The sequence below is a fragment of the Muntiacus reevesi genome, chromosome 7 (assembly GCF_963930625.1).
Source record: "Muntiacus reevesi chromosome 7, mMunRee1.1, whole genome shotgun sequence".
NCBI classification, from domain to species: domain Eukaryota; kingdom Metazoa; phylum Chordata; class Mammalia; order Artiodactyla; family Cervidae; genus Muntiacus; species Muntiacus reevesi.
This window is the reverse complement of record NC_089255.1, coordinates 31,324,479-31,351,908: the sequence shown is the minus strand read 5'-3', so window position 1 is coordinate 31,351,908 and position 27,430 is coordinate 31,324,479. Positions and strand designations below refer to the sequence as shown.

The 27,430-nt window shown below is 37.9% G+C and overlaps 1 protein-coding gene across 2 annotated transcripts in view; it reads right to left on the bottom strand.

Moving 5' to 3' along the window:
* Window positions 1–27,430, bottom strand: part of CDIN1 (CDAN1 interacting nuclease 1) — a 229,741-nt gene that overhangs the window by 100,498 nt on the left and 101,813 nt on the right. For both annotated transcript variants that reach the window (XM_065940413.1, XM_065940412.1), the window contains exons 6-10: window positions 25,667–25,746; window positions 25,269–25,318; window positions 20,001–20,068; window positions 7,100–7,165; window positions 6,391–6,496 (exon numbers count right to left, since the gene is read on the bottom strand). In XM_065940413.1, coding sequence (XP_065796485.1) covers window positions 6,391–6,496; window positions 7,100–7,165; window positions 20,001–20,068; window positions 25,269–25,318; window positions 25,667–25,746 — 370 coding nt within the window. The remainder of the gene's footprint in view (window positions 1–6,390; window positions 6,497–7,099; window positions 7,166–20,000; window positions 20,069–25,268; window positions 25,319–25,666; window positions 25,747–27,430) is intronic.

Sequence of the window (27,430 nt, the reverse complement as noted above, 5' to 3'; positions counted from 1 at the left end):
ACCCAGGTTTCCTGCAGAGCACTCAGATTCTTTACCATCTGAGTCATCAGGGAAGTCCCAGGACGGAGCCAAAAGTGATAAGAAAAGGGAGATGGGCTATGCAGTGGGGCCACTTCTGTCTACAGTGCCACCTGCAGCATAGATCTCCAAGAAGTCTAGGAATTCTTAATGCAAATGAGAATTTCCAGATCTTCATGCAGGATAAAATAGACTTACTTTACTGTTTGTTAACTTGAAACATAACCCTAAATATTTGGGCACATTGTACATAGGTCTCTATTCTTATGTTCATAGGTCTCTATTCTTACTCTTGGATTTTTAAGGCATTTCATGTCACATCTCAAATGAGACACCTACCTTGCTCAAGTTTTGTGAAAGCAAGTAATCAATCTAAGATTAAAAACATGTGCCTAGAAAACTTCATAGTATTTACCATGTAGTTATTGGTTGTTTTCTATTTTAAAAAACTGTATGTAAGTAAACATGCTATATTTCATGGTAAACATCTGCAAAAGTCTTTACATCTGGAAAGCCTATAAAAGTTTTCTAGAAAAATGAAGCCTTTTTCTCACCATACTTAGAGTGGCATTCTTAAAGAAACAATTTTGGCCCTGTTGTGTTTTTATTTTTTCTTTCTTGCCGTGCTGGGCAGCAAGAAAGATCTTAGTTCCCTGACCAGGGATCAAACCCATGCCCCCTGCAGTGGCGCTCCAAACACTGGATCATGAGGGAAGTCCTCCTATTGAGTTTTAATGTCACAAAGTCTAACACAATCCTTAATGGTTGATTCGAAATGTTGTTGTCTGTTATGCATCAGAAAATTCATTCATATACTCATTTGTTCAATAAATATCTATGACCACCTACTGGCAGCTATGTGCCAGGCATCCCACCAGCTTCTGGACATTTGACAATGGATCAAACAGATAAGGCAGAACTCAATATATTAAATGGAGGAGAGTGATAAGTAAACAAGCAATTACAATATTTGACAAATGCTATCATATTATTAGGAAAACACAGGAGGGGCACTGAACCCAATCTTGAACTACAGGAAGGTTTCCCAAAGAGATGTCAGTCAGGCTGAGTGCTGAAGTGAGCCGAGTAGGAGTTTATCTAGCAGAAAAGGAAATTAAAATATCTGCTGAGAAGATTTCTACATTCCATCAGACTATGATACTCAGGAAAAAGAGACGGAGGAGAGTACATTTGTTGATTGCCAAGCACTGTAGTGATTTGTATGTATTAAACAACTGATCTTCACAACAATATGTGAAGAAGCTATTATTAACCCCATTTTACTGAGGTAAAAAACACAAAGGCTCAGGGAGGTTAAGCAAGCTGTTTCCAGGTATGGATCCAGAGAGTGGCAAGGCCTGGCTTCAAACCCAAGAACAGGATAGATTTCTCCCATCACATCAAGGATCAGTGAATTGGAAAATCATGTTCAAACAAAACTTTGCCTTATTCTTTCCAGTCAGTAAGCTTAGATCTTCTTTGAGAGAAGTGGAGAGGTGTTAGCTACCAGGTGCACTTTGGTTTTTTTTTTGTTTTTTTTTTTTTTTTGCACTTTGGTTTTAAAAAGTTTCCCACTGAAGACAGTGTGTCCGAATGTGCCCAGAATGGCCGGGGACAGGGCTGAGCTCACAAATGAGATTTCCGTGTTCCTGACTCAGTGCTGTCGGCATTGTTCATGCGCCGTATGGTTGCACGTGGCTCTTCGTAATTTAGGTTCATCAGTATTTCATCCAAACTGGCCCATTTTATCTTCAATCACTAAAGTGAGCCTAGGGTGTCTGCTTCTGCTTCTTTGAAAGGCCACAAGTTAGAACCCATGTATAGTCTGGTCTCAGACTATAGAATTAGTTTTTTCTTTACTGTCATCATCTCAAAATGAAAATACACTTAGTAATGTAGGTGAAATTGTCAAAGAACTCACCTTTTGACTAGAAAGTAGGATGAGAGAGCATTTCTTTTGTTGTCAACTGCATAAATATGTATACATATATAGTCCGAAATATCTGATATACATATATATACACACACACGCACATATATATATACATACACTGATATATGTAAATATATGTGTATTTTCTATACAACTATATACATAGCCCTATATAATTTGGGGCTCTATTATGGCCCAAATGCTGCTTCTCAGAGGCAGTCTTTAAACCCCTCAGAAGTGGAGAGTGTAGAGTTCTAAGGAGCTCGTTAATCAAGGTTCATACCTGGGATGAGGGCCTATTTGCTGGAAAGGCAGCTTAAGTTCTATACTTAATCTGATTTTAGAGAAGGTGCCTATTGCAAAATTTAAATTTTTTGAAGTGAATTAAGATAGAAAAAATTCTTGAAGTTTTGATTATAAAAGAATGAGCTGCACACATGCAGTAATTAGAAATAGCAACACAAAAGGTAAACAAAGTTCTTTCAAACCAAGTAAATCTGTGTTTAAATGTTTCTAACTACAGTCTTATTCATTCACTCAGGTAGTGGTAAATTTTACGAAGAAAAGTAAAGTGGACTGAGGAGAGAAATGACTGAGGGTGATGCCATCTAGACTGGGTGGTTGGGGAAGGTCCCCTTGAGGAGGGGAAATTTGAGCAGAGAGCTGAATGTCATCGTAAAGGGCAAGCTATGTGGAGATCCAAGTGAAGACAGTTCCAAGCAGAAGGATTAGCCAGAGTGAGGTTCTTGAAGTAGAAACAGGCAGAGTAGATTCAAGGAAGATGGAGAAAGCTGCCAAGGAAGTTTGAGAGACAGAGAGAACTCTAGGGGGAGGGAGAGCTCAGGTGTGGACAGAACTGAGGGTGGTGAGAGGCAGGTCATACAGCGCTCTGAAGGTCACTCGGGTACAGAGTTTGGATTGTATTTTTTTTTTTAATTTTTTATTGTAAATATTTGCTTTACAATATTGTATTGGTTTCTGCCAACACCAGCATGAATCAGTCATAGGCGTACATGTATCCCTCCCTCTTGAAACGCCCTCCCATCTCCCACCCATCTCCCCCCGCTAGGATATCAACTGCATTTTAAATGTGGTGGGAAGCCACTGAAGAGTCTTACGCAGGGAAGTGACATGGTCTGACTTATATTTTCTGAGAGTCACTCTGCCTAGGGTGTGAAACTCTGACCAGAGGAGTACAAGGGCTGATGTAAGAAGACCAGCTTGGAAACTGTGGTAACAGTCCGAGAGAAGATGACAGGCAGCGAGGCGACGGCAGGTCGGGTGGTGACACACGGCACAATCTGAGATGTGGTGAAGGTAGGGCTGAACGGACCTGCTGATGGATTGGTGATGATACTTGAGGTTCTGGGCTTGAGTATTGGGAGATATTGCGATGCCACTCATTGAGCTTGAGAGGAAATAAGAGGCTAGTAAGCTTGAGGAGAGAAGTCAAGAGTTTAATTTTGGATATGTAAAGTCTGAGATATCTATTAGGTATCCAGGAGGGGATACTGAGCAGACAGCTGGCTAGACAAACAAATGTGTACAAGGCGGGAATCTTAGGGCTAGGGGTAAAAGTTAGAGATAGCATCACGAGATGGAATATAAAGCCACAGTCTCTGGTGAGATCTCCAGGGAACACCCAGGAAATAAGTAGACAGAAGAGGGAGGAGGGTGAGCACTGAGTTCCAAGACCCTCAAGCCTAGAGCTGGGAAGAGGAAGAAGAACCAGAAAAGGAGAAAGAATACACAGGTGGAATGTCAGGGAAAAAATCTCAGAAGAATATCTCTTGGAAGCCAAGAACAAACAACAAAAAGCTTTAATAAAGAGGAAGGGTGTGGTCAACTTTGTCAGGAGTTGCCTATAGGGTGAGTAAGAACATCAATTTACATAAAAAGAAAACTCTTAGAGAAATATTACACTAAAACTTAGGGGCTCTGTAGTTATTTATATAGAAAAATAGGCTTAGACAAGATTATGATTTTTCAAACATTAACTAAACAGTCTTATCACAGAATCCAATGTTTAAAAATAGGGTGACAATTCTGATAATCATTTCGTGACATATGTATGTCAAATTATTATGCTGCATATACACCTTAAACTTACACAGTGCTTTTTGGCAATTATATCTCAATAAAACTGGAAGAAAATCTAAAAACAGTGTGACATTAGGTAACAGTTTTATGTTGACTAAAGGTTTATCACACACATAAAGCAATTAGCCCAAACTGCAACCAACAACCTCCCTGAAAGGTTACCTACAGGTGGGAGAGACGATTTCTTCCAACTCCGAGGAATTTTAGCAACTGCTGTTAAGTTGTGCTGAGGCAAAAATATGAAAAGAGTAGGATTCCCAAACTTTGGTCAATGGGCTAAGTTTTTCTTCAGTCAAAATGCCCCATCACTGACAAGCCTTACTTACAAGTAAATGCCTCTATGTTCCACATTGAATGACAGTATGACCTGCTTTTCTTGGCCTCTCTGCAGACATTTGGTAAACTAGTGACTTCTGTGTAGAGCATTTCCCTCTTGAGTAATCTGGCTTCCCCTTAACATATAACGTGCCCTAAGTGAACTATGTGCACTTACTTGGCATACATTCAAAGAAAGTGTTTAAGAAACATAAGCTAATAGTAGTAATTGTAGCAATAGTAGTAATCATATAAATAAAACATCATTAAAATTTAAAAAGCAGCATGCAACAAAAGAACCCAAAATCTAGTCCAAATCAAACTATCAAATCATCTATTGCTCAGAACCCCCTCCAGCCATGTGAATAATCCATAGTCTACCAAACAGGTGCTTTGATTATTTAAAAAGCCTCTAAAATGGTGAGGGCTGAGCACAGAGGAGACAACAGCTAGCTGAGTTGTTTTAGAATGAAGACATGCCTTCGGAATTTTTAAGTAAGCTTTACTATTTTGGATTCAAATTCTAACTGTTTCTCATAAAAGGCCTGACCAGTACCAAATTGTGAAGATAGTCTTGCCGCACAGTGATTGAGTTTAGCAGTTAAAAAAAAAAAAAATCCTTTAGCAACCTAAACTTAAACAATTTGATTTTCTTGTCATTGCTTTCCCTATACTATCAAAAATGATGCTTTCTTTACTATTTCCAACTCATCATAAAATTGCTAAAAATCTGAAATTCAATTTACCACATTACTGCTAATTTGAATAATGGCTGAATAAAAGACAGGAAACGCTGAAGCAGCATTGATTTCTAAAACATTTTGCACTTTCCTCCTCCATCCCTGTAAAGTAAAGCTCGGATGCTACGCACAATTACACAAGAAAATCAAGAAAGCCATTACATTCAGCATTTTGTCATGATCATTGTTACCATGGCAAAAAGTGGGGCTAGTTTAGCACATCTGCCGCAGGCGAGGCCCACGGCCTTTTGTAAAGCTGGGTAACAATATTATGCCAAATTCTGGAGACTGTCACTGGTTTCTTCCAGGGTAAGACTACTGCCCACAGATGTCACTGTATCCTTCCTTAGTGGTCCAAACCAATGCCATCTTACTGTCGCATTCTTAAAGTTGTTCAGTACCAAGGAACACAGTTAATCTGGGAAGGTTACCCTTTGACCCACCTTCTGGTCTAATGGGTAAAAAATATGTGATATGAAAGCTTAGGACTCCAATAATAGCAAAAGCCAAAGTTTCAACAGTTGTAAACATCAGCAGAGCTGTACTAAAAATAGCATGGATTTAGAAGTGACCAAGACAATGCATGATAACTAGCTGCAGGCATATTATTTTCTTATCTGTAAAATGGGAATAAAATCCCATTATCCCAAATAATCTTGTGAAAAAAATCCCATTATCTCCAAATCACACTTTCTTATGAGTATTAACTGAGATGAGCTGCAGGCCCAGACACATGAGGGGGTACTCAGTAATACAGTATCCTCCCCCTTCCTCCAACACCATCTTTTTCTTAACCATTGAGATCCCCATGCCTTTGGAAATGTTGGTTGAAGTTGGTAGGTAAAGGCTTTTCTACCACTGGAAGGTAATTCATTTTGACTTTCATATCATTTGGATACTTTCCTCAGAGAGCTGAGGATAAAATATTTTTTTAAGATCTGATAGAAGGCGTAACTTTCACATCAAGAGGATAAAAGTCAGTGTCAATAATATAACACATATCACATCCTATAATTCATATTTTAAGTGACACCAATATTATCACTGTAAAGCGGAGTATATACTAATTTTGACCTCATGCACAGATTTTTTGTTTTAAAAAGTGAAGCAACATTATGAACGCAGAGAACTTGAAATTATCTGAAATGAATACATTAATCAAGTCTGAGTATTTACTAGAAACAAAGGCTACCAGCATTTTTACCAGCTAAACAAAATATTTTTTTTCTAATGAAATTTCAGCTGAGTATCGTTTATCTTAAGAGAAAAATAATGGGGCCTTACCTATTCCAGTAGCTCCAGAACTGGTCATGCAGGTAGGCATGGTGGCTACATTCATCACCAAATGAGGCTTTGCTTTCAATCCAGTGAATTATGTGCCCTTCTACAGCTAAGGAACAAAGCATTACGAATACAGAGCAAAGGGAAGGGGAGATTGAAAATTCTGACTCTGTCTGGGTCTCTCCTCATGCTTCACATTAATGAAGAGAGGCTTAACCCTCACCATCATCTGTGGATGTAATTATAAAACAACACATAGTATCTGTTTGTGACAAGGAAGGCTTATGCTACAGTCACATCCCTTTTGTTTTTGTCATTTACAAAAGTCTCTCTCCTATTTTGAGATTGCCTATATAAACTGACAAGTAATGCAAAAGCAAACCAAAGTGAGCCTGGCTTTTCCACAGAACTGTTTTAAAAATGCACTATATAGAGAAATGACTTGAAAATGGTAACCAAAATATCTTTTGAAGACATGTTTATTTCTTAAACATAGGTAAAAGTTTTTAAAGCTAAGATTTCTTCTGAACCTATTATTTTCTGCTATTTAAAAATCTTTTGCAATTACTTCACACGTTTGAATACAAAATTATCAAGCTAATAAAGATTCTTTGGTAACACTTGCTAATATTAACAAAAATTTTAAAAGTTATGGGAAAAAATACATCATTTTACTCTATAAACAAATGCATAGTAGAGTCTAAGGACTTACCAACTGGTACTTGTAAAATAAAGTCTGGTGTTTTGTCATAACCCCTTGCACGAAGCTGATCTTCATCTACAGTAAGAACAAATACTATTACTTATCACAGTATTCCATTAACAAGACAGCAATATAATTGCTTTTCTTTCTTAAAAATGTGTAAAAATTACTAATGCAGTCACACATATCATTCTTATGTATGCAGTGCTGTGTCAGAATAAATGAACTTTCTTCACAAACCTGAAGTAGAGATATAAAAATGTCTCTTTGTCCCTTCTGCATTTTTATATCTTTATTATAAACATCATTAATTCAAGCTGTCATATGCTACCTTTCTTATAATTGAAAATATACTCAAAATAATGAAATATACTTACTGATTAAAAGAAAAGGTTTCCACCATCATGAATATTGCTAATGTTATCAAGCCCATACTGACAATTTACAGTAAGGCATAAGCACTTTGGCTTTTACAATTATAAAACAAATGCTTTCATTAAAGCAATTAAGAAAGTTTAGTTTCAACTAGTAAAACTATTTCTACCCCCAAAAACATAAGACAGAGACAAGGGACAATGAGATCCCCACAGAGAATTAATTACCCTGCTTAATACCTTTGGTCTGCTATTGTTTCTGGTATTTACCAGAGTTTTACAACTAACAATATGTAATTCTGAAAAGCAAACAGGCTTTGAGTTTTTTTTCTAAGTCTGTTCGATTTCTTGATCTTCTGTAAATATCAATGAGCCATTCAGGAGGAAAGGAGGCAGGAAAACAGAGAGCTTGTCAAAGTTGGAAAAAACTAGCTAGATGCTAGGTTTAAAAAAAAGAAAAATCCTCCAATATTTTCTAAAAGCTGTCCTTGACTTCTAATGGCATTACAATGTGATTCTGAAATGAGCAGTTTTCTGTTAGATTTTGGAGTGACCTGGTCATTCAATTCCAGACATGGCTTTCTGTCTTCACCCAACCTCAACTAATGGCCCAACCAAGTAACAAGGAAGGCTGTGTGGTCTCTTAACATCTACTGGGCTGTTGACATTGTCATGCATCCCATTCGCCTTCCTGCATCACCTTTGATTAAAATTAATGACCCATTCCCAGTGTTGGGTAGCTTATTTCCAATTCATTTGTCAGGCCAAGACAGTGGTTTCATGGCCAACGTTCAGAAATTCTGTTTTAGAACACTCTTGTGTACATCCTGAAAGGTCAGCATTTTAAACATAAATAACCTTTTAATGATAAGATACACTTAAACTAGATATTTAATTATATTTGGTTAAAGTTGGTATCCTTTACTGAAATTCTGAAGGACTGATGCTAGAATTCAAAACAATCTCCCCTGTTTGAAAGGTAAAAAAAACAAAAAAAACAAAAAAAACCCAACATTATTGTTCAGATAAGGAAATAAAATTAATCTTACTTTAAAAACAAGAGAATTTGGAAAACTAGACTGTAAATGAACAAGACTGAAAACATATCTATTCTCTCAATGCATTCTGGCTACAAGAATGTTTAATGGAAAAGGCATTTATTAAATCAACCCAAGTGCCTTGAGCTGATGTTTCAGGTAGCTAATGAACAGTTTTAAAAGCAGTGAAAGTGAAAGTCACTCAGTCGGATCCAACTCTTCGCGACCCCATGGACTGTACAGTCCATGGAATTCTCTAGGCCAGAATACTGGAGTGGGTAGCCTTTCCCTTCTCCAGGGTATCTTCCCAACCCAGGGATCAAATCCAGGTTTCCCGCATTGCAGGTGGATTCTTTACCAGCTGACACATGAGGGAAGCCCAAGAATACTGGAGTGGGTAGCCTATCCCTTCCCCAGGGGATCTTCCCGACCCAGGAGTCAAACTGGGGCCTCCCACATCGCAGGCGGATTCTTTACCAACTGAGCTAAGAATCCGTCACCTGCAATGCGGGAGACCTGGGTTTGATCCCTGGGTCGGGAAGATCTGGAGAAGGGAAAGGTTACCCACTCCAGCATTCTGGCCTGGAGAAGTCCATGGGCTGTAAAGTCCATGGTGTGGCAAAAAGTCGAATACGACTGAGTGACTTTAAAAGCTGGGTTGACATTAAAGAAGAGAGATTAATAGTTTATTAAAACTATCCTAGTTTGATCAACCTTTGCAGGTGTTCAAAATCTGTTTCAGAAGGAAAACTTGTGATGTTTCTGACAGTGGCTAAAAACAAAATTTCAAAGGTCACCAAGCAATCCAAATGCATACATTAACATCCCTTAAAAGGCAGTTACACTCCTGTTCAGCGCACCTTAATTACTAACACAGTGCCTACAGTTTAAATTTCATGACTTACTTAATGTGAAAAATTTAAAAAAACACCTAAACTCCTCAAACTGAACATAAACATCAGAGAATCTCTCCATCTTTCTGTGGAGAAACTCAAACTGTAACACAGTACTCCTATACTTTCTGTACACCGCCCCCACATCCCTCCTTCTCACCGTAAAGGTGATTCAACCGTAACTGTTTGAAAAAGACAGTTTCTAGAAACCTGTGCCACCATCAGCAATACTACATTTTTTATTTTTTAAGTAAAGAGGTTATTCCACACATCTGAAACACTTTGGTATTATGCATTGGGTATCATCTCTGTTCTTTATTTTCTAAACTCTTACCTGTCTTACCTTCTCTGTTTCAACCTTCACACTATTCCTTTCAACCTAGATTTTCGTTTCCTTGGCAAAATTCAGAGAAAATGACAGGACAAGTTTAGGAAGTGGAATTCATGAAGAGCTGGCCCTGCTCACCTGGTCTCAGCCCCAGGAGATGGAGGTTTCTCTCAAAGATCACCCTACTGGGAGATTTTTAAGTCAACCCCATCTATCTGACCAGATTTCCTGGCCTTTGCATTATGCTCCTTTCCTGGTTCTCAGACAGTTAAAGATTCCTTACCACGATCATTATCCAAATCACTGGATATGGATTCAAAATTTGGTTGACCATCTGGTGGGTCAGGGTTCAAACTCTAAGATCTAGAGGCTATGCTCACTCATCACCCAAAACACTACCTCTGCCTCATTCCTTGTTCATCCCCTTGTCTTATCGTGCATAGGTCTGGCTCCCACCACACCCAGAGCCTGAAGCCTCTGCTCTGAGGACAGGAAATGTTTCTTTTCCTTTTTTAAAACCCTATTCACTGCCCTATTCTCACCACCAACAAACACCTGTGTGTGTGTGTGTGTCTGTGGTCACTTGTGTTTGACTCTCTGCGACCCCATGGACTCTAGCCTGCTAGGCTCCTCTGTCCATGGTTTTTCCCAGGCAAGAATACTGGAGGGGGTTGCCATTTCCTCCTCAAGGGGATCTTCCAGACTAGTGTCTCCTACACATCTCCGGCATTACAGGCAGATTCTGTACCACTGAGCCAACAGGGAGGCCATTTGGCACATATTTAACACACAAATGGATAAATGAATAAAATATAAGTGCATTTTTAAGGGTACCGTGTCTTCAACAAAGCTGACCCAGACTGACTTAATTTTCTTTCTTGATTTAAGACAGCAAAAGTGACCCAAAGTTCAAGGTGGGAAGTTTTCCTATTTTGTTTGGTCTGCAATATTTTAAATAACATTGGATTTATCCATTCCTTAATGTAAGGGTAGAATTCAACTCAATAAGCAATGCAGGCCTCGTGCTGCTATAATGTGTAGCTCTTTGGTTACCTTTACTACTTTTTTTTTTTGATGGTTACTGACCTGTTTAGATTTTTTATCTCTTCTACAATGAGTTTTTCAATTTTTATTTTCCTTTAGAATCTTAAGTTTCATCAGAGTTCTCAGGGCTTTTAATACATATTGGAGCCAAGTGGTTACTTATGATTCTCTGAACTTTCCAAGTGGAAAGCTGGATGTGTAAGTAACTTGTTGTTTTCTTCAAGAAAAAATGATGAGGACTGAGAAAGAAGAAAGAATAACATTAGTTTAAAAGCCTGGGAGGAGAGTTTCAGAAAAGCACTTTTCGTGTAACTCCTAAAACTGTTGGGGATCAATATGAAATCAATCTCCAAATCCTGTATACCTAACTCACTCAGTGAATGTAGCAAATATGAAGCAGGGCTCTTCTGACTTAACGTATATTGAAAATGCCCAATATATCTCATAAATACTAAGCTTGTTAGAAGGCTTCCCTGGCGTCTCAGTGGTAAAGAATCTGCCTGCCAATGAAGGAGACACAGGTTTGATCCCTGGGTCAGGAAGATCCCCTGGAGAAGGAAATGGGAATCCATTCTGGTATTCTTGCCTGGAAAATCCCATGGACAGAGGAGTCTGGCAGGCTCCAGTCCATAGGGTAGCAAAGAATGGGACACAACTTAGTCAGTAAACAACAAGAACAAGCTTGTTAATGTCACAGTCCAAATATTCATTATCAAAATTAATATAAGAATAGTTTCACTTAAAAGAAGACTCACTAGCCTCTAGATCCACAAAATGTAGGATTTTTAGATAAAGGGTACCTCATGAAGCATAGTACTTCTGAGCTTATAGAGTCTTCTAACATTCCAACTTACACATGATACAATGAAAGAGGTCAGCAGAAGTGACTGCCAACACCTTTTTGTTATTGTTCAGACACTAAGTTATGTGCAACTTTGCGACCCCATAGACTGCAGCATGCCAGGCTTCCCTATCCTTCATTATCTCCCAGAGTTTTCCCACACTCATGTCCATTGAGTCGGTGATGCCATCCAACCATCTCATTTTCTGCTGTCCCCCTCCTCCTTCTGCCCTCAGTCTTTCCCAGCATCAGGGTCTTTTCCAAGGACTTGGTTCTTTGCATCAGGTGGCCAGCCAGCTGGGTCTTTCAAATAGCCAGATACAGATAAGAGCCCATCTCAACCAAGCTCTGGTTTGTCCCAACAGACAATATATAATTTTTAATTATGGCAAATATTTAAATTTCATCATGTGTAATACTTTGAAGCGGCAAAAAAATTCTCATTTTCCTCCTAGAGGATTTGAAAACACAAGAGTGGGGATGGGTCTTGGACATTGTTTAGTTGACACCTGCCTGAAGAGGAGGTGAACAAAATCAACTCTTGATTTCTAGCATTTTAATGATCCTTTCTCCAATATAACTAAAAATCCAATGAAACTGCATCTACAGATAAAACTGATGCTAAATTTTTCAAAACAATCCAGTTCTTCATTTGTTTTTAAGTTGTCAGGCTTGCTTTTGGAGGACATTTTAAAAAAGGAATCACATAAATGTAAAGATCACTGTGAAAGTTTAATTTCTCTGGCCTTTAATTACCCTCTCCTCTAAATGCCCAAAATATCCACAGCAATTAAGTACTAATTACACAATTTCTTTTTTTAAAAGAAAGGGCTGATTTTGAGTCAGAGAACAAAACACATCTTAAACTAGTTAACATATACTTAAGAATCATAGCAGGGCATGAGGACTATAAGAAAAAGTTTGAAGTTTTCCTTTATTGTTTCCTTAAAAGGCTTTAAATTTAAGAAATGCAGTTATTCTCAGAGAAATTATGCAAAATTTCAGTTCATAACATCTGAAAAGGAAAAGGAAAATAACATTCTGACATGGCCTTTTATCTATGAATTTGTCAAAAGATTTCTAAAATCCTAGGTTAAAATACCTTGTATGACAGAATCTATTTAACATCGGTTACATTTTTTACTAAATTGGGGAAGGGCAAAAAAGACCCTTCAATACAAATGAAAACTACAGTATATTTTTTCTACTCTAGTATTTTGTTTTCCTGTGTGTTTTTTTTTTTAATCCCCAAAATACTGTTTCATTCAATAATTGGAGCTGTGACCTTCACATCCCATATGTCTATCTTCTCTAGAAGAAGGTTTCACAGGCTTCCTACCTAATTAAAGAATTTAGCAGGGTTTTGATAATAGATGTTATTATGCTATGCAAAACATGTGCAAAGGTACATAGAACAGATATGCATTTAACGGGGAGACCGAGATGAATGAAATCTTTAGAGGACCTAAAAATTTCATTACATCCATTAGTTTCAATCTTTCCTCCCAAAACCTCTTATCAAAGCCACTAATAAGGAATACAACTGACTGCTCTGACCTTATCCTTTGTTTATGTCTTTAGGGGACAATACTAGTGAAAACTAAAGTGCCCTATAGACAGGGAACAAATTGGGGGTGGTCACAAGTCAGAACAGTGCATAGTGAGGCAGGGTAGGCTGGTCCCCATTGACTGGTGGTTCTGGAGACAGAGAACATGAACATGGACAACAGACGCAGAACTCTTCCTTCCGTATCTCACTCTGCTGCTGTTGTCTACAGTCGCTAAGTCGTGTCCGGCTCTTTGCGACCCCATGAACTCCAGCAGCGCACCAGGCTTCCCTCTTCTTCACTATCTCCTGGAGCTTGCTCAAATTTATGTCCATTGAGTCTGTGATGCCATCCAACCATCTCAATCTCTGTCGTCCCCTTCTCCTCTTGCCCTCAACCTTTCCCAGAATCAAGGTCTTTTCCAATGAGTTGGGCTCTTCTAATCAGGTGGCCAAAGTATTGGAGCTTCAGCTGTTATCACTCTAAATTCTTTTGGTTTAACACCACAAGAGAAGGGACAAGTCAGAAGTCAGCATGGTAGAGTAAAAAAGAATTCAGCACAAGCTGTTCAGGGGTGGGCGGGTGAAGTAATAACTGTGATGTGAGGTCTGAGGCAAGTTTCCAGTAAACAGAACAGGGGGACTGGATGGTCACAGAGCCCTTTGTAACTCCAGAATTCTGTGCAAAGGATGAATGTCAGCCTTTGTCTGCCCCAGCTCTTTTAGCTGTTGTCACTGATGTGAGAGCCTGTTGTGCCTGAACCAATCTCGATGGAGGGAGGTGTATTAGCAGTTCGGAGGCATACAAGAGACCTCTACACACTGATACAGAATCACACAGGACCCAAGAACCCATCTAACAACAACAGTAACAGATGTGACCCTCCAATACCTTTTGTTTATGGGGTATAAAGTTGCAACCTGCAGCTAATGTTTTGTGGGGTGAGATATTTGATTTTCTCTGTCCTGTTTCCTGCGCTGCCTGGCATCGCCAACCTACTCTCACAATTGATTCGGGTGGGCGGTGAAAAACATAACCCCCAACCACTGGCCCCAGGAGTGAACACGTGACCCAGACAAGCTGATCAGAGCCTATTTTTAAGATTGATTATGGGGCAAAATGAGAAGTACGACTTTCCCCCTGGGATTACGAACTCTACAGAGTAAACAAATTAGCAGTTGCCAGGGATCACCTTTGCTTTCCGAGAATGAAGCCTACATTGGAAAAAAGAAACACAAAAGGGGAAAAAGAGAAGATACTGATGGCATCGTTTTGTCGTCTAAATTCTAGACACACCAGAAGCAAACTTCTCCTTTGGACTTCATAGGTGTTATCTCTGAACCAATATTTCTCCCTTTTGTGTGTGCATATAATCTAGTTTGACTGGATCTCTGTCACTTACAACCAAGGTAGCTCTAATGTATCAGCAGTGGCCAAGAAAGTAGATGTTGGCTGATGTGAGCTATGTAGCCAGAGCAATGGTTGAGGGAAGAGCTGTGGGCTTCAAGCAGGAAGACTACCATCATAAGTGGACAGGCTAATCTGTCTTCAAAGTTCTAAAGAACCTGTCTTTCAGCAGCAAATGTGTCTGTGGTTCTTTTCTCTTGGTCCCAGGGAGAAGCATGCATAAGCAAAGTCAATAAGATAAGTAAGTAAAAGATGGTCCCTCACCTTGATGATTTCTTTAGGAAGGGAAGAACAGACCCCAGATTCTCCACATTCTGCCCCTCAAAATAATGTTCCTGTTACTTGGAAAACTGCATCTTATTTTAACCTTTAGTTAGGAATTTAAACAGTTGATACTTTCGGAAACATCCAACCATCTTAGTTCCCTTTCGCCTACATAACCCTATGTTTTATCTCTAGTCTCTTACCCTCAATGGCTAATATCTGCATGTACACACAGTATTCTGAATCTCATCTGTTACCATTGCCTATTCTTCACCTGAAGTCATAATTCCATATCACATCATAATCACGTCCCTGGAGCACTGCTACTTTAGATAGGGAATGAAGCAGCAGGAGTAGACAAACTCTCAGAAACACAGACCCTAATTTCTTACAGCAAGGGATATCCTTCAGTAAGCCTATTTGACTTTATACAGATTGCAGTCTCCTGGAGTCCCACAGAGTCGTACATGAATGCTAGAAAAAGCACCTATGTAAAATATGCTGGCCTGTCATAAGGCAAGACCAAACATGGTAGGGTGAGGCAGGGATGAAGCAAATGTCTCTCAGGTGTCACTCAAAATAATTGTTAGCTGCTACTAATAGGGCAACGTTCACTGGGAAGAATAAAATATCTCTGGAACCATCCTTATTAAGCCAAACTTAACAAGAATTTGCACCAGACAGTAGCTATGGAAGTCACTAATGAAAGTCCCTCCGACCTGGAGAAATGCCAACCCATGGAGGATGAATGTTTGTCTTCAGCCTTTGATACAAGCCCTTTCATATTTTCCCTATCATTGCAAACATTCTTGTAGTCTTCTGTCTATCACTGTTTTCCTTTTCTCCCTTGCCTTGTGTCCAAATCTCTCCTCTCACCCCACACTCCCAAAAGAAAGAGAGACTGAGGCTATAAAATAAAATATGCTACCTTTAATTACTTGAGAGATATAAATTAAAACATCTCCATCAGACAAGATACATTCCCTATTTCATTGATACTAGAAATGGAACAAACCCTTAGCAGAAGGGATAAGGATGGTCATAATGCCTAATTGGTCAATTTCCTTGTGTCTCCAAGCCTGAGAGCAGGCAGCAAGCTCTTTGCCTCTTCTGAGACTTTAAATGCACATCAATAAATGTTCATTCTAAATTAACTATACTTGGAAATAACTGATTTGTACTTATTTGAAAATTTCCTGGAAGGATCATGTTTGACTTGTTTTATTTATTTTTTTATTTCCAATGGTACATGCCCATGGCAAGTACTTAAAAGATAACAGTTTGCTGCACCAAAAGAAACAGTGGTTAGCTTAGGGCTAATACAGCCAGGCTAATGAGTTCAATCAGCCACTTGAGAAGCACATGGAGACAGGAAGAGGCTGCTGAGAGAGAGCAGATGAGTAAGATGAGTAAGTAAAATTCTATCGCTACTTCAGGAATAGTTGCTTACAAGCCAGTAGCATTTTCTTCCTATGTTGAGGGTAACTATTGATTTTTAACATAATCTGTACCTTCTTTAAAAATTTTCACAGGAGAAGCAGGACCAAAGCCTTGAATGTATTTATTTTCACTACCAAGACAATCAAGTGAAATACACTAGATGGAAGTGAATTTTTACCGGGACGGACAAGGCAATAGTGTGTGTGGGCTGGAGGGAAGGAGTGCTTATCATCATCTTCAAACTAATTAGGTATTGTTCCTGGCATGCCTGGTGATTCAGACAGTAAAGAATCTGCCTGCAATGCAGGAGACCCGAGTTTGATCCCTGGGTCGGGAAGATCCCCCGGAGAAGGGATAGGCTACCCACTCCAGCATTCTTGGGCTTCCCTCGTGGCTCAGCTGGTGAAGAATCCACCTGCAATGCAGGAAACCTGGGTTTGATCCCTGGGTTGGGAAGATCCCCTGGAGAAGGGAATGGTTACTCATCCCAGTATTCTTGCCTGGAGAATTCCATGGACAGAGAGGCGTGGTAGGCTACAGTCCATAGGGTCACAAAGAGTCAGACACGACTGAATGACTAACACTTTCACTGCTTTTCGCTTCACTTTCCTGGCATGCAGAGAACATACTTAGCAAAAGTAAACTGAAAAAAATGACTGAACAATGAATAAAAGAATTATGAGATCTCTGAGGAAACTGCTAGAAATTATCTGTATTCATTTGCTTATAATTTGCTTGTAATTTGACCATATCTACAAAAGCAGGGCCTTCATCTGACTTATGTCTAGGGCTTAAAATAGTACCTGATTCAGTAACTGATTGTTGGAATAAATATATGAATAAAAAAAATATATTTTCTAGTTGGAGAACCTAAAGTCATTTATTCAAAGTTGACTCTTCTTAGTACAATGTAAATTTTAAGAAGTACGAAATGGATAAATGTACAAGATAGGATAAATCCATGAGTATACCTAAACCTTCAACAAAAAGGAGACTTCACTCTTCCTTTCCAATGTAGGTGCCTGGTTAAATCCTGTGGACCTGATTAGAAAAGCTGACTTGTTGAAAAAGACCTTGATGCGGGAAAGACTGAAGGCAAAAGGAGAAAGGGGTGGCAGAGGATAAGATGGTTGCATAGCATCACTGACTCAATGGACATGAATTTAAGCAAGCTCCTGGAGATAGTGAAGGACAAGGGCGTGCTTCCCTGGGATGGGAAGCCTGGCGTGCTGCAGTCCTTGGGGTCACAAAGAGTCAGACACAACTTGGCAACTGAACAACAAATCCTGTGCCATGGCAACTGTTTAGTACGTGGTTATGAATCAAGAAAACTTTAGAAATTATTAGGGTTATGATAAAAGCAATTTATTTTTATTTTTCTCTTCTATCTGACCTCTCGGTTTTAGAGAGGTCAGATAAAATACGTATTTTATAAAATGACATATAGAGCACAATAGGTGGAAAATTTTAAATAAGATAAAAAATTTCAGAAGTCATACTTCTTAAGAAGGGGTAATATATAAAGGATAGGAATCCTTGTCTTTTGAAAGTAGTCCAGATTTGAGGGAAGGAAGGAAGGAAAGAGAAAGGGAGAAAGAAAGAGACACAGAGGGAGAGACTGATTTTACTTTCACTTGTTAAGAAAAAAAATCAAAGTAAAACAAACATGCCTGCAATGTCTCTGCAACAAAATTCAAGGCGTACACATGAAAACAAGAAAATATAAAATGAGATTAGTAGTCTATTTATATACCTATGTTTTTGATGATCTAGCTAAATTTACCTGGTAACAGTACTCTAGATCTGATTATTCATTGTGAAGAGAGTATTTACAAGGTAAAAGAACAAACCCATAATGATACTCCATAAGAGGCTTTGGGTTTTCAGGTTTTAACCATAAATAAACATGTATTAATTCAGTACTACATTAAAATGTTTAAAATGCATAGAATAACAACCTCTTTGAATACTGATGAGGAAATGCTTCAAAACAGGACTGAGGTTACATGAAGAGAGCTAAATACGAGTTAAGGATCATCTTTGGTATGCTTCAATAAAAGAATTACTGTTAGATCCTAGAGTGCAGAGGAACAGATGAGCCTGCTCCATTTTAAATCTCCTTTCTGAACGTGTTAGCACAGGGCAGAGGCTCCCTGCTGTGTCTCTGCACTGCCTTTGTCAGCTGTGGCCAACGCTATCTAGTGCCTTTAGTTCCTAGAATCAAGGGAGCTGAGGACCTGGGACTAAGTTTAAGCCAAGAGTGAGCCCTTTGTTCTTCCTCCCTGTTTGGGTCTTCCGGTCTTTAGGAAGGAAGAGAAAAAAACTAGATTAAGCAAAGAAGCGGTGCCAAGGGCTTGACTACCCTTAAGCAGATGGTGCTAAGAGTGTTACACCAAGTGGTCTTGAAAATATGACTGCTCAGTTGCTGGCTTCGAGCAATACATCTGGCCACACCTTATTGGCCACTGAGTGGTCAATATGATCAGATACTTTATAATATTACTGGAACTCCGTAGTTCTACCAAGTGCAGCACAGGACATTCATTCAACTGGTTCTGAAGGCATTATACACCTTATTTTTCATTAGATTTTAAAAGGTGATTTCTATCTAATTCACCCTCTTCCATACGCTGAATATTTCAGTTGTTCTTCTTATTAAAAAAACTTGTTGCTTTTACATATCAATATTTAATTTAGTAATCTGAGGCCACTTTCCTAATTTATCAGGTTTCTTCAACTCTCACTGGAGAATATTTATGGTATACCCCCTCTTAAAATTATCAACCATTTATAACACATTCAACTCCTTCAGGTCATTAATAAAAATACTGACTGCTAAGCCTTAAAACAGATTTCTTGCAGGACTGTTTTCAACATCCTTTCCCAACTTGACATAAGATCATTTGACTTCCCTTGGCTAAGTCTTGTTCATTTTGGAGCAAAAATTATGTAATCCAATAACGTTTAATTTTTTTAACCGAAAAAAAGATGCTATGCAAACTCTTAACATAAAATAGATGTGTACAATAATACAATCTGTATAGAACCTTGACAAATTACATTTAAAATGGAGAAGAGGATTTAATTCCTGGTAGAGTGCTTTGTGGTTGCTATGATCAGTTATCACATGCATGCCTTTTGAGGCTTAATTTTTAACACCTAAGAGATGTTGAAAGAAATAACAGCCTGTAATAGGATTCCACATTGGCAGACAAACACATATGTACCTGCGAGATTTTAAAAAATCATACTCATATGATGACAATTCACTTTTGGCATAAAAATAATAAAAGCTCAATATTTCATTTTCAAGTGAAAGTACTAGGCAATTCCATACATGAGACAAAAATACCTAACATGAATTTTTCTAACCATTCTTTTCAATATATAAACCATTTTATGGACAACATTTCTTTTGTTTCCTTCTCTCATAAGGCCTAGATTATGGTTAATATCTCATGACACCAAAAGTAATACTGCAACAGATATTAAAGTATTTTTTCAGCCACTTATGCTATAAAATATTAATTGTAAGCCTGTGTATGTGCTGTGTATACAAGGGATTAGGTAACTGAGTTCCTGCTCGGTTCTAAATCAATAAAAGATAACATGCACAGCATCCGTCATCATTTGCTCTTCCTTTAGTACATAATAACTGCAAGTGGAAGATTTTTAAAAATATATATTTAAGCACTCACGGAGATACATGCTGCAGAAGACGTAAGCAATACTCACCTAGGAAGGATAGGTTTTTCTCCAGAAGCAGGTCCCTCAACAGGACTTCATGCTCATGACCAATGGCACTGGGAAGTCTTAGTTAAGGAGCGTAACATTGGTAGAATTATACCACCAGAAAAAATTGCTAATACCAGGGCTATACTTTGAGATGAAATGGAAAGTAGAGGTAATTATAAACATCCTTTATGCTATGCTTAAAAACCCCTCAATTCAATTTAGGACCATTTATTAAGCACTAAGTGCAGTAAAGAATACCAACCAGATTTTGCCCTAAGAATTTCTAGTCTTACAGAGTTCCATAAATCTTCTGTGAGTTCACACTTGTCACAAAGTCAGCATTTAGTAGCTCTTATTTTCCCAGTCCTGATGCTGGGAAAGACTGAGGGCAGAAGGAGAAGAGGGTGGTCAGAGGATGAGATGGCTGGACGGCATCAGTGATGCAATGAACATGAGCTTGGGCAAACTCAGGGAGATGGTGAGGGACAGGGAGGCTTGGTGCGCTACAGTCCATGGGGTTGCAGAGTCAGACACAAGTGGGTGGCTGAACAACAACACTTCACTTCTAGTCTATGAGTGCTGATCTTCTGTGACTTGGGAAACCAAACAACTGACTTGTTGAGAAGGATATGTACTCTGGAGGAAAGACACCCCAGTAAATGGCTGTGGATTAGTGCGTGAGTTCAGAGGCTCTTTCAAGTCTTTCTCTTGTGTGTGCAAATTTTCACATTATATTGTGTGTATAAATATATACATATGCTCATATAAATTTTTTGAATGCTATTATGAAGCAGGCAGTATATTAAGTATGTTATTTTCAGTGTATTTACATATGTTATTTCATTCTCACAGTTATTATTATCCTTATATTACAGATGAAGAAACCAAGGCTTAAAAAGGAATTTATATAAGATCATATGGTCAATGTGTGCCAGAGCAGAGAATCAGAACAAAATCTCTGCAAAGCCTATGATCTCTGTAGAACTTCTTAAACATATTAAAATTTATTACATAAAAATAATGGATATTAGCTACTAGTTCTTAAATACCATATACTAAGCCATTGTGCTAGCACTCTGGGGTATCATTTTATTTAATCTTCACAACAACCACATGAGCAGGTACGACTACAGTCACAGGTACATTTTCACAGTTAAGGAAAGCAAGGCTCAGGAAGGCTGAGAACTTGATGACGGTCTCATGGCAGGTAAGTAATGAAGTCAGGAATGAGACCTGGAATTCTAGTCTATTTTCCAAAAGGATGAGAGTGTACAAAGTGTGAAAAGGAGTGTTATCCTATTCTCATACTATATTTTTGTCAAAGGTGTTTGGTAATACAGGCAGACTTTGGAGATACCATGGGTTCAGTTCCACAATGAAACAAATATTGCAATAAAGCAAGTTACATGATTTTTTTGGTTTCTCTGGGCATATAAAAGTTACTATTACATTATAGCCTATTAAGTGTTCAATAGCATTATATCTAAAAAATCATATACCCTAATTTAAAAATACTTTATTGCTAAAAAACTGCTACCATCACCTGAGCCTTCAGCAAGTCCTCATCTTTTTGTAATTATAATACCACAGGTCATCATAGCAAATACAATAATGAAAAACATTAAAATACTGTAAGAATTACCAAAAAGTGACATAGAGACATGAAATGAGCAAATGCTATTGGGAAAATGGTGCCAACTCAATGCAGGGTTGCCACAAACTTTCAATTTGTAAAAGACATAATATCTGCAAAACACAATAAAGTGAAGCACAATAAAATGAGGTGTGCCTGTAATTCTTTAATTCTCCATCTCACTAATGTCAACTTGGTCTTAACACTCCTTGGCTTAACAGGGATTCTTTAGTCCTGATCATGCACTAGAAGAATCCAATTTAAATCAAATAAAGCTTAAAAATTACCCTTAAAATTCATAGAGAATCATCCTGTCATTTATCAACACATACAAGTGGGTATTACTCAAATCTTAGAATTCAAGAGGTGGAACCACTCATATACATCATCAAAACAAGTCCCAAGTCATCATCACTGTCTTTCTCTTTCTGTTGTCCCTCCTCCCCATGCACGGGACTGTGCTTATTTCTCACTGAAAACAAATTTTTAAATCATAAAATTTCACACATAAATAGAGTCCACTGAAGACATCTGATGAATATCTCTCAATGGTCTCTCATTACTAGGGGCATCCCACGTTTCAGAACTAAATAATTTACTTCTAGTCCACATAAATGTGCTCTCACTTTTACTGCTGTGAATTATTTACATCTAAAATGTTGAATCATGAAACTGATGGTACAGGAGTGAAAACCACAGCACTTCGAGCTTCCTGTATCATTATCTTTCCCTGTTCCACAGTTCAGGTCTTTGTCTAACAGTTCTGTCCTGGAGTCACACTTTGGAAAGTTGAGGTGGCTGGTTTCTCACACCTTTTGTGTCTGTGAATATAACTTGTGGCAGGAAAATAACATGTGGGTGGACATGGTTATATAGGAAAAATTATAGTAGACGCCAAAAGAAAAAGCAAGCAATGACAATTCATACACTCTTTGCAATCTAGGGTGCTGTTTTGGTGTCTTATTAATAAATCACCAATTTACTTTACTCTCCTTACATAAATGCCTACACGTAACATTTTCATAATGGAGTAAAAGGTCTTATACCTATTCTATTTATTAAATGTGTGCTTTCTTTCTAACAAGATGATGTAATTTACCAAGAGTAAGCAATGTAAACATCACCAATTTATCAGAACAACATACAAATAGCATTTGCACTCATATGAAAATCCAATCATTTTTATTCATGTGAAATAAAATAATTCCTGTTGATCAGCCTTGAAAACAGCTAAGCAAGTGTATTTACGTTACATTAAACTGCCACTATCTCAATGCAAAGATAGAATCAATTCTCTATAAACTTCCCAACCTGTTTCATTCTGCATGGTAAAAAGCAATCACTAATTTGAAACTTTGCAAAGATATATACATCTTGATTATGTTTTGTTTGATATAAACATGTATAAAATACAAAATATAGAATATAAAGTTTATAAAAACAGTAATTTTACAAGCAATAGGCTTAATGGAACTGTGAAACTGTAATCTAGCCAGTGAATACATTTTGTAGACATACATCATTATCTTTATCAATTGAAATCATGTACTACATTAAATTCTACTGGCAGTAGCACAACCAAAAAAGGAAAGTGAATGATGGCAAAAATATAAGGAAAATACTCCAAACCGAATTTATAATGCTTCATAAGCAGAAACACTTAAGACTTTCTCTATAATAATACCTATTATTGATGTATGGCAGTGACCATGGGGCAAAACTTGTAAATAACCTCACAAGCCATTTTCTTCACCAGCAATACAGCAATCTAGTTTCCCGTAAGCATCTCAACTATTACTGAAAAACAGCCTCCTGGCATTTACAAAGCAGTTGACTTCATACTTTAGTCCATGCATACATAATTAGATAGTTATATTTAAAATCAATATGCAATCCTTCAAAAGACATTATGCTTTTAAAACCTTAACTTTAAATTGATTTTTAACTATTTTATGTGCTTTAAAATTAACATGTAATTCCACCGCAGATACTCGAAGATGGTGTTAGTCGTTTTGTGGATGTGCTAAACTTTATCACTGGGGCAACGTGGGGGTTGGCATTCCGACAATTTCTAACACTATCATTAATTTTACACAGAAAATGGAAGCATAGTTTCACTTTGGTCTAATAAAAGGTTGAACTTACAACAACGCTATGCTTTTATTAAGTTAGACTGAGAGGAACAGATTAAGAGAATAAACATACAGAGGGCTATAATATAGATAGTGAATATTTTTAAAAGTGGGCTCTGTTGAAAGATTTATTTTACAAAGGTTAATTTCATGAAAAAAAGAAAATGAATCCATTTTTTTTCTTTTACAAAAATTTCACTAACTCTAAACCTTCATGAAACAAGGTGGAATACAAACATACACACACACACACACTTGACTAGCAAAGCTTCTAACAAAAAGCCTCCTGATTGGTAATCATTGAGTCATAACTGGTCACAATGTCATCTGTGCTAACAAAACCAAGGAAGGGCATGTTGTATTACTAAAAAATTAAGACTCGTGAACTTAGGTAGATGTCATTTCCATTAAAAATGACTATTTACTCTTTACATAGAATTTTTTTAGCCAAAGATTACAAAAATTCTTAGTGTAGCCACAATACTACTAAATGTATTGATTAACAATGTCCTCCTTCACAAAGTGGTTACTGTCCACTCAACTCCTGTTTGGGCTTCCCAGGTGGTGCTAGTGGTAAAGAATCCATCTGCCAATGCAGGAGACACAAGTGATGCAGGTTCAATCCCTGGGTTGGGAAGATTCCCCTAGAGTAGGAAATGGCAATCCACTTCAGTATTCTTGCCTAGAAAATCCCATGGACAGAGGAGCCTGGCGGGCTGCAGTTCACGGGGCCACAAAGTCGGAAACAACTGAAACACATGTGCGTGTACACACACACACACACACACACACACACACACACACACACACACACACACACACACACACACACACACACACACACACACACACACAAATCCTGTTTGACGAAGCAAGCGTTAACTCTTTAGTAATTTGAATGTCTTTAACGAAAAATGACTGGACATCTGTTCTCCTAGCCTTAAACTCAGTCCAGAGGGAAAAATTAGCTTGGTTTTCTCTAAAAATGTTTATTAGGGACCCAAGCGACAGCTGACAATATAATCAACATCTACGCAGTAAGAATCTACTGCCCTTTAAAACATGATGGTCTCTGGGGCAGTTTAATCACATCATCCCTTAACTACGGGCTCAAAATTTATTCTCAACTAAATTTGGTCCATTTTAAATAGAAATTTATTCATATTTGAAAAAACATTCACTGAAATGCTAAGATACATTTCAAGACAGTGTGCTACTTGCCCTGTGACTCTATCTTTAAATTCATTGAAAACCAAGCAGGCTGAAATAAGCATGTGAACATGCAACTGCTGAACTGACATCTTCCCAATGCCTATCTGATTTTTTTTTAAGCTGTAGAAAAGAATGGTCTGCAGTGACCCTCCAGTTGATTGAATATAAAATAGAAGAGTATGAAATGTGTTTTGTGAAGCAGAACTTTATGTCAGGTTAAAGCTAGACACATCTCCTCCACTGAGTCTAAGCTCGTCAATTGTGCACCTAAAATTTTATGGGAAAGGATACTGTTTGATGCAGTCCACCAGTGGTCCATAACAGCAGTCGTTCACGATGCACTGCAGACAAATAAGAGAAGGGATCTGGGATGGAGCGTCTACAAAAACTGTCAGACAATATCCTAAAAGCAGTAATTACTTTTCTTAAAAAATTTTTTTTAAAAAAAGCTATCAAAAGACTGTTCCGATTTAATCACAGAAAACAAAAATTGCATGCTTTTTATTCACTATAAAAGCAAGCTATTAAAAAGTGAAATGCTCTTCTCACAAATATTGCATTGCCATTTATGGTGCACCCTGACCTCAGTGATAGTTTATGATGACAGTAATTAAATGAGGTTTAAAATCCTTTACTCTGCTAGGCAGATAACAGCATTGCCACTGAAAATAGACAGCTGTGATTAATACCTGATAGACCTGATTTGCTAGAACTCCATCTGGAATCTGAGAAGGGTCCCGTAGCATACTATTTATAACAGACTTGGAGGCTGCAGAAGAAAAGAGATGAACTGTTAGCAGACAGTCAACATACTTTTAATACAACATGAAAAGTGACATATACCTATAAATACACAAACCATGAAAATGAAAACATTACTGATACTAATCATTTTTTTCCCTTTTTTCAAATCTCAGAGAAGCTTTTAATTAAAACACTTTGCCAAGTTTATAAGCCACACTGACAGATTTGAAGATGACCTAATTTTTCCAAGGTAAATTCACAAGTACAGACCTAAAGCATATGTCTCTTTGCAGAGAAATTAGCTTTGGAAAAGCCCACTTGGGGGAAAAAAAAACAATCAGAAAAGAAAATATTTTCCTTCGGCAGGTAAGTATGTTACAACCAAGCATATGTAGCTGGAGAGTTTAGAGAAGGCAGGTCAGATTCAAAGACTTCAGTGACGTCAATAAAAATTACCTTCAGCCAAGAAAGCATCTCTGAATATAAACCTTTCTGAAATAATTCTCAACTGCCATGAAATGTTATGTCCATTTCACAGGTAAGGAAAGTAGGTAAAACTGACACAATTGAGCAAACCTTAAATAAGAGAAAATATATATATATACACACACAATTGTATATTTATATACAAATTTTTGTCCCAAAATATGTCTCATCATACCCAATTGCAAATTAAATTGACCTTATCCCGGGGGACTGCAAGGGAAGGGGCTATAGGAGGCATCTTATGAAGTGTGGTATCAGATCACACCTTTTGAAAAGCGAGGCATGGATCCTGGCCTCATTGCTTACTGGAGGCATGCAGAAGCCAGACTGGCCAGAACTCCTCTTCCTCAGCATGGGAGGAAGGCAAGTCTCTAGACTGAAGCTAAGTCAGGTGTTGCCTAAGAATCAATTCTTTCAAGTCCTCCAGTGGAATCATTCACAAACATTTAGCAAAATACCTTATAGGGTCTGATCCATACAAGCACGAACTAAAAAACATACTGGGTAATTATCTAGTTAAGAGAATAAAAACATGCCACAGAGCTACATCATCATTCTGGCTCTGAGATAGTTTTTCGTTCTTTTTTTTTTTTTTTTGAATGATTATGTTCTTTATCAAGTTCAGTACCATAAGAACACTGACAGATATGATAAATGTTAGGAAATTCTGTGGAAAGAAATAGGGAAATGACATCTTTCTCACTTAAGCACGGTGCACAAGGAAATGAGTGCACAAGGAAAAAAATGAAGCACAATTATTTTAATTATTTGCTATTCTTAGTTACCTAACTGCATGTATATAACACTGCTATCTAGTGAGTTGCCATGTGTAAATATGTTTGCACTGCAAGTGGGGAGGCATATCTGGAGTCTCAAAAACATCATCATCACTGGGGGAATACTATGCAGCTTTGCAACCTGGCAAGTTGTTGAGCCTCTCAAATTCAGGGTCTTCATCTGTAGAATGTGATAATGTTATCTGACCTAACTACCTTTAAGGGTTCTTATATGAGTCCCTAGAGAAAACAGTGATGACACTATTGTTCCAGTTATTTTATTAAAGCAATAATAAGTAATAGCAAGAAAAAAATCAGCCTTACGCACTGACTCTGAATAAGCTTAAGTTCAGTTCAGTCACTCAGTTGTGTCTGACTTGGCAACCTCACGGACTGTAGCACGCCAGGCTTCCCTGTCCATCACCAATTCCTGGAACTTATGCAAAC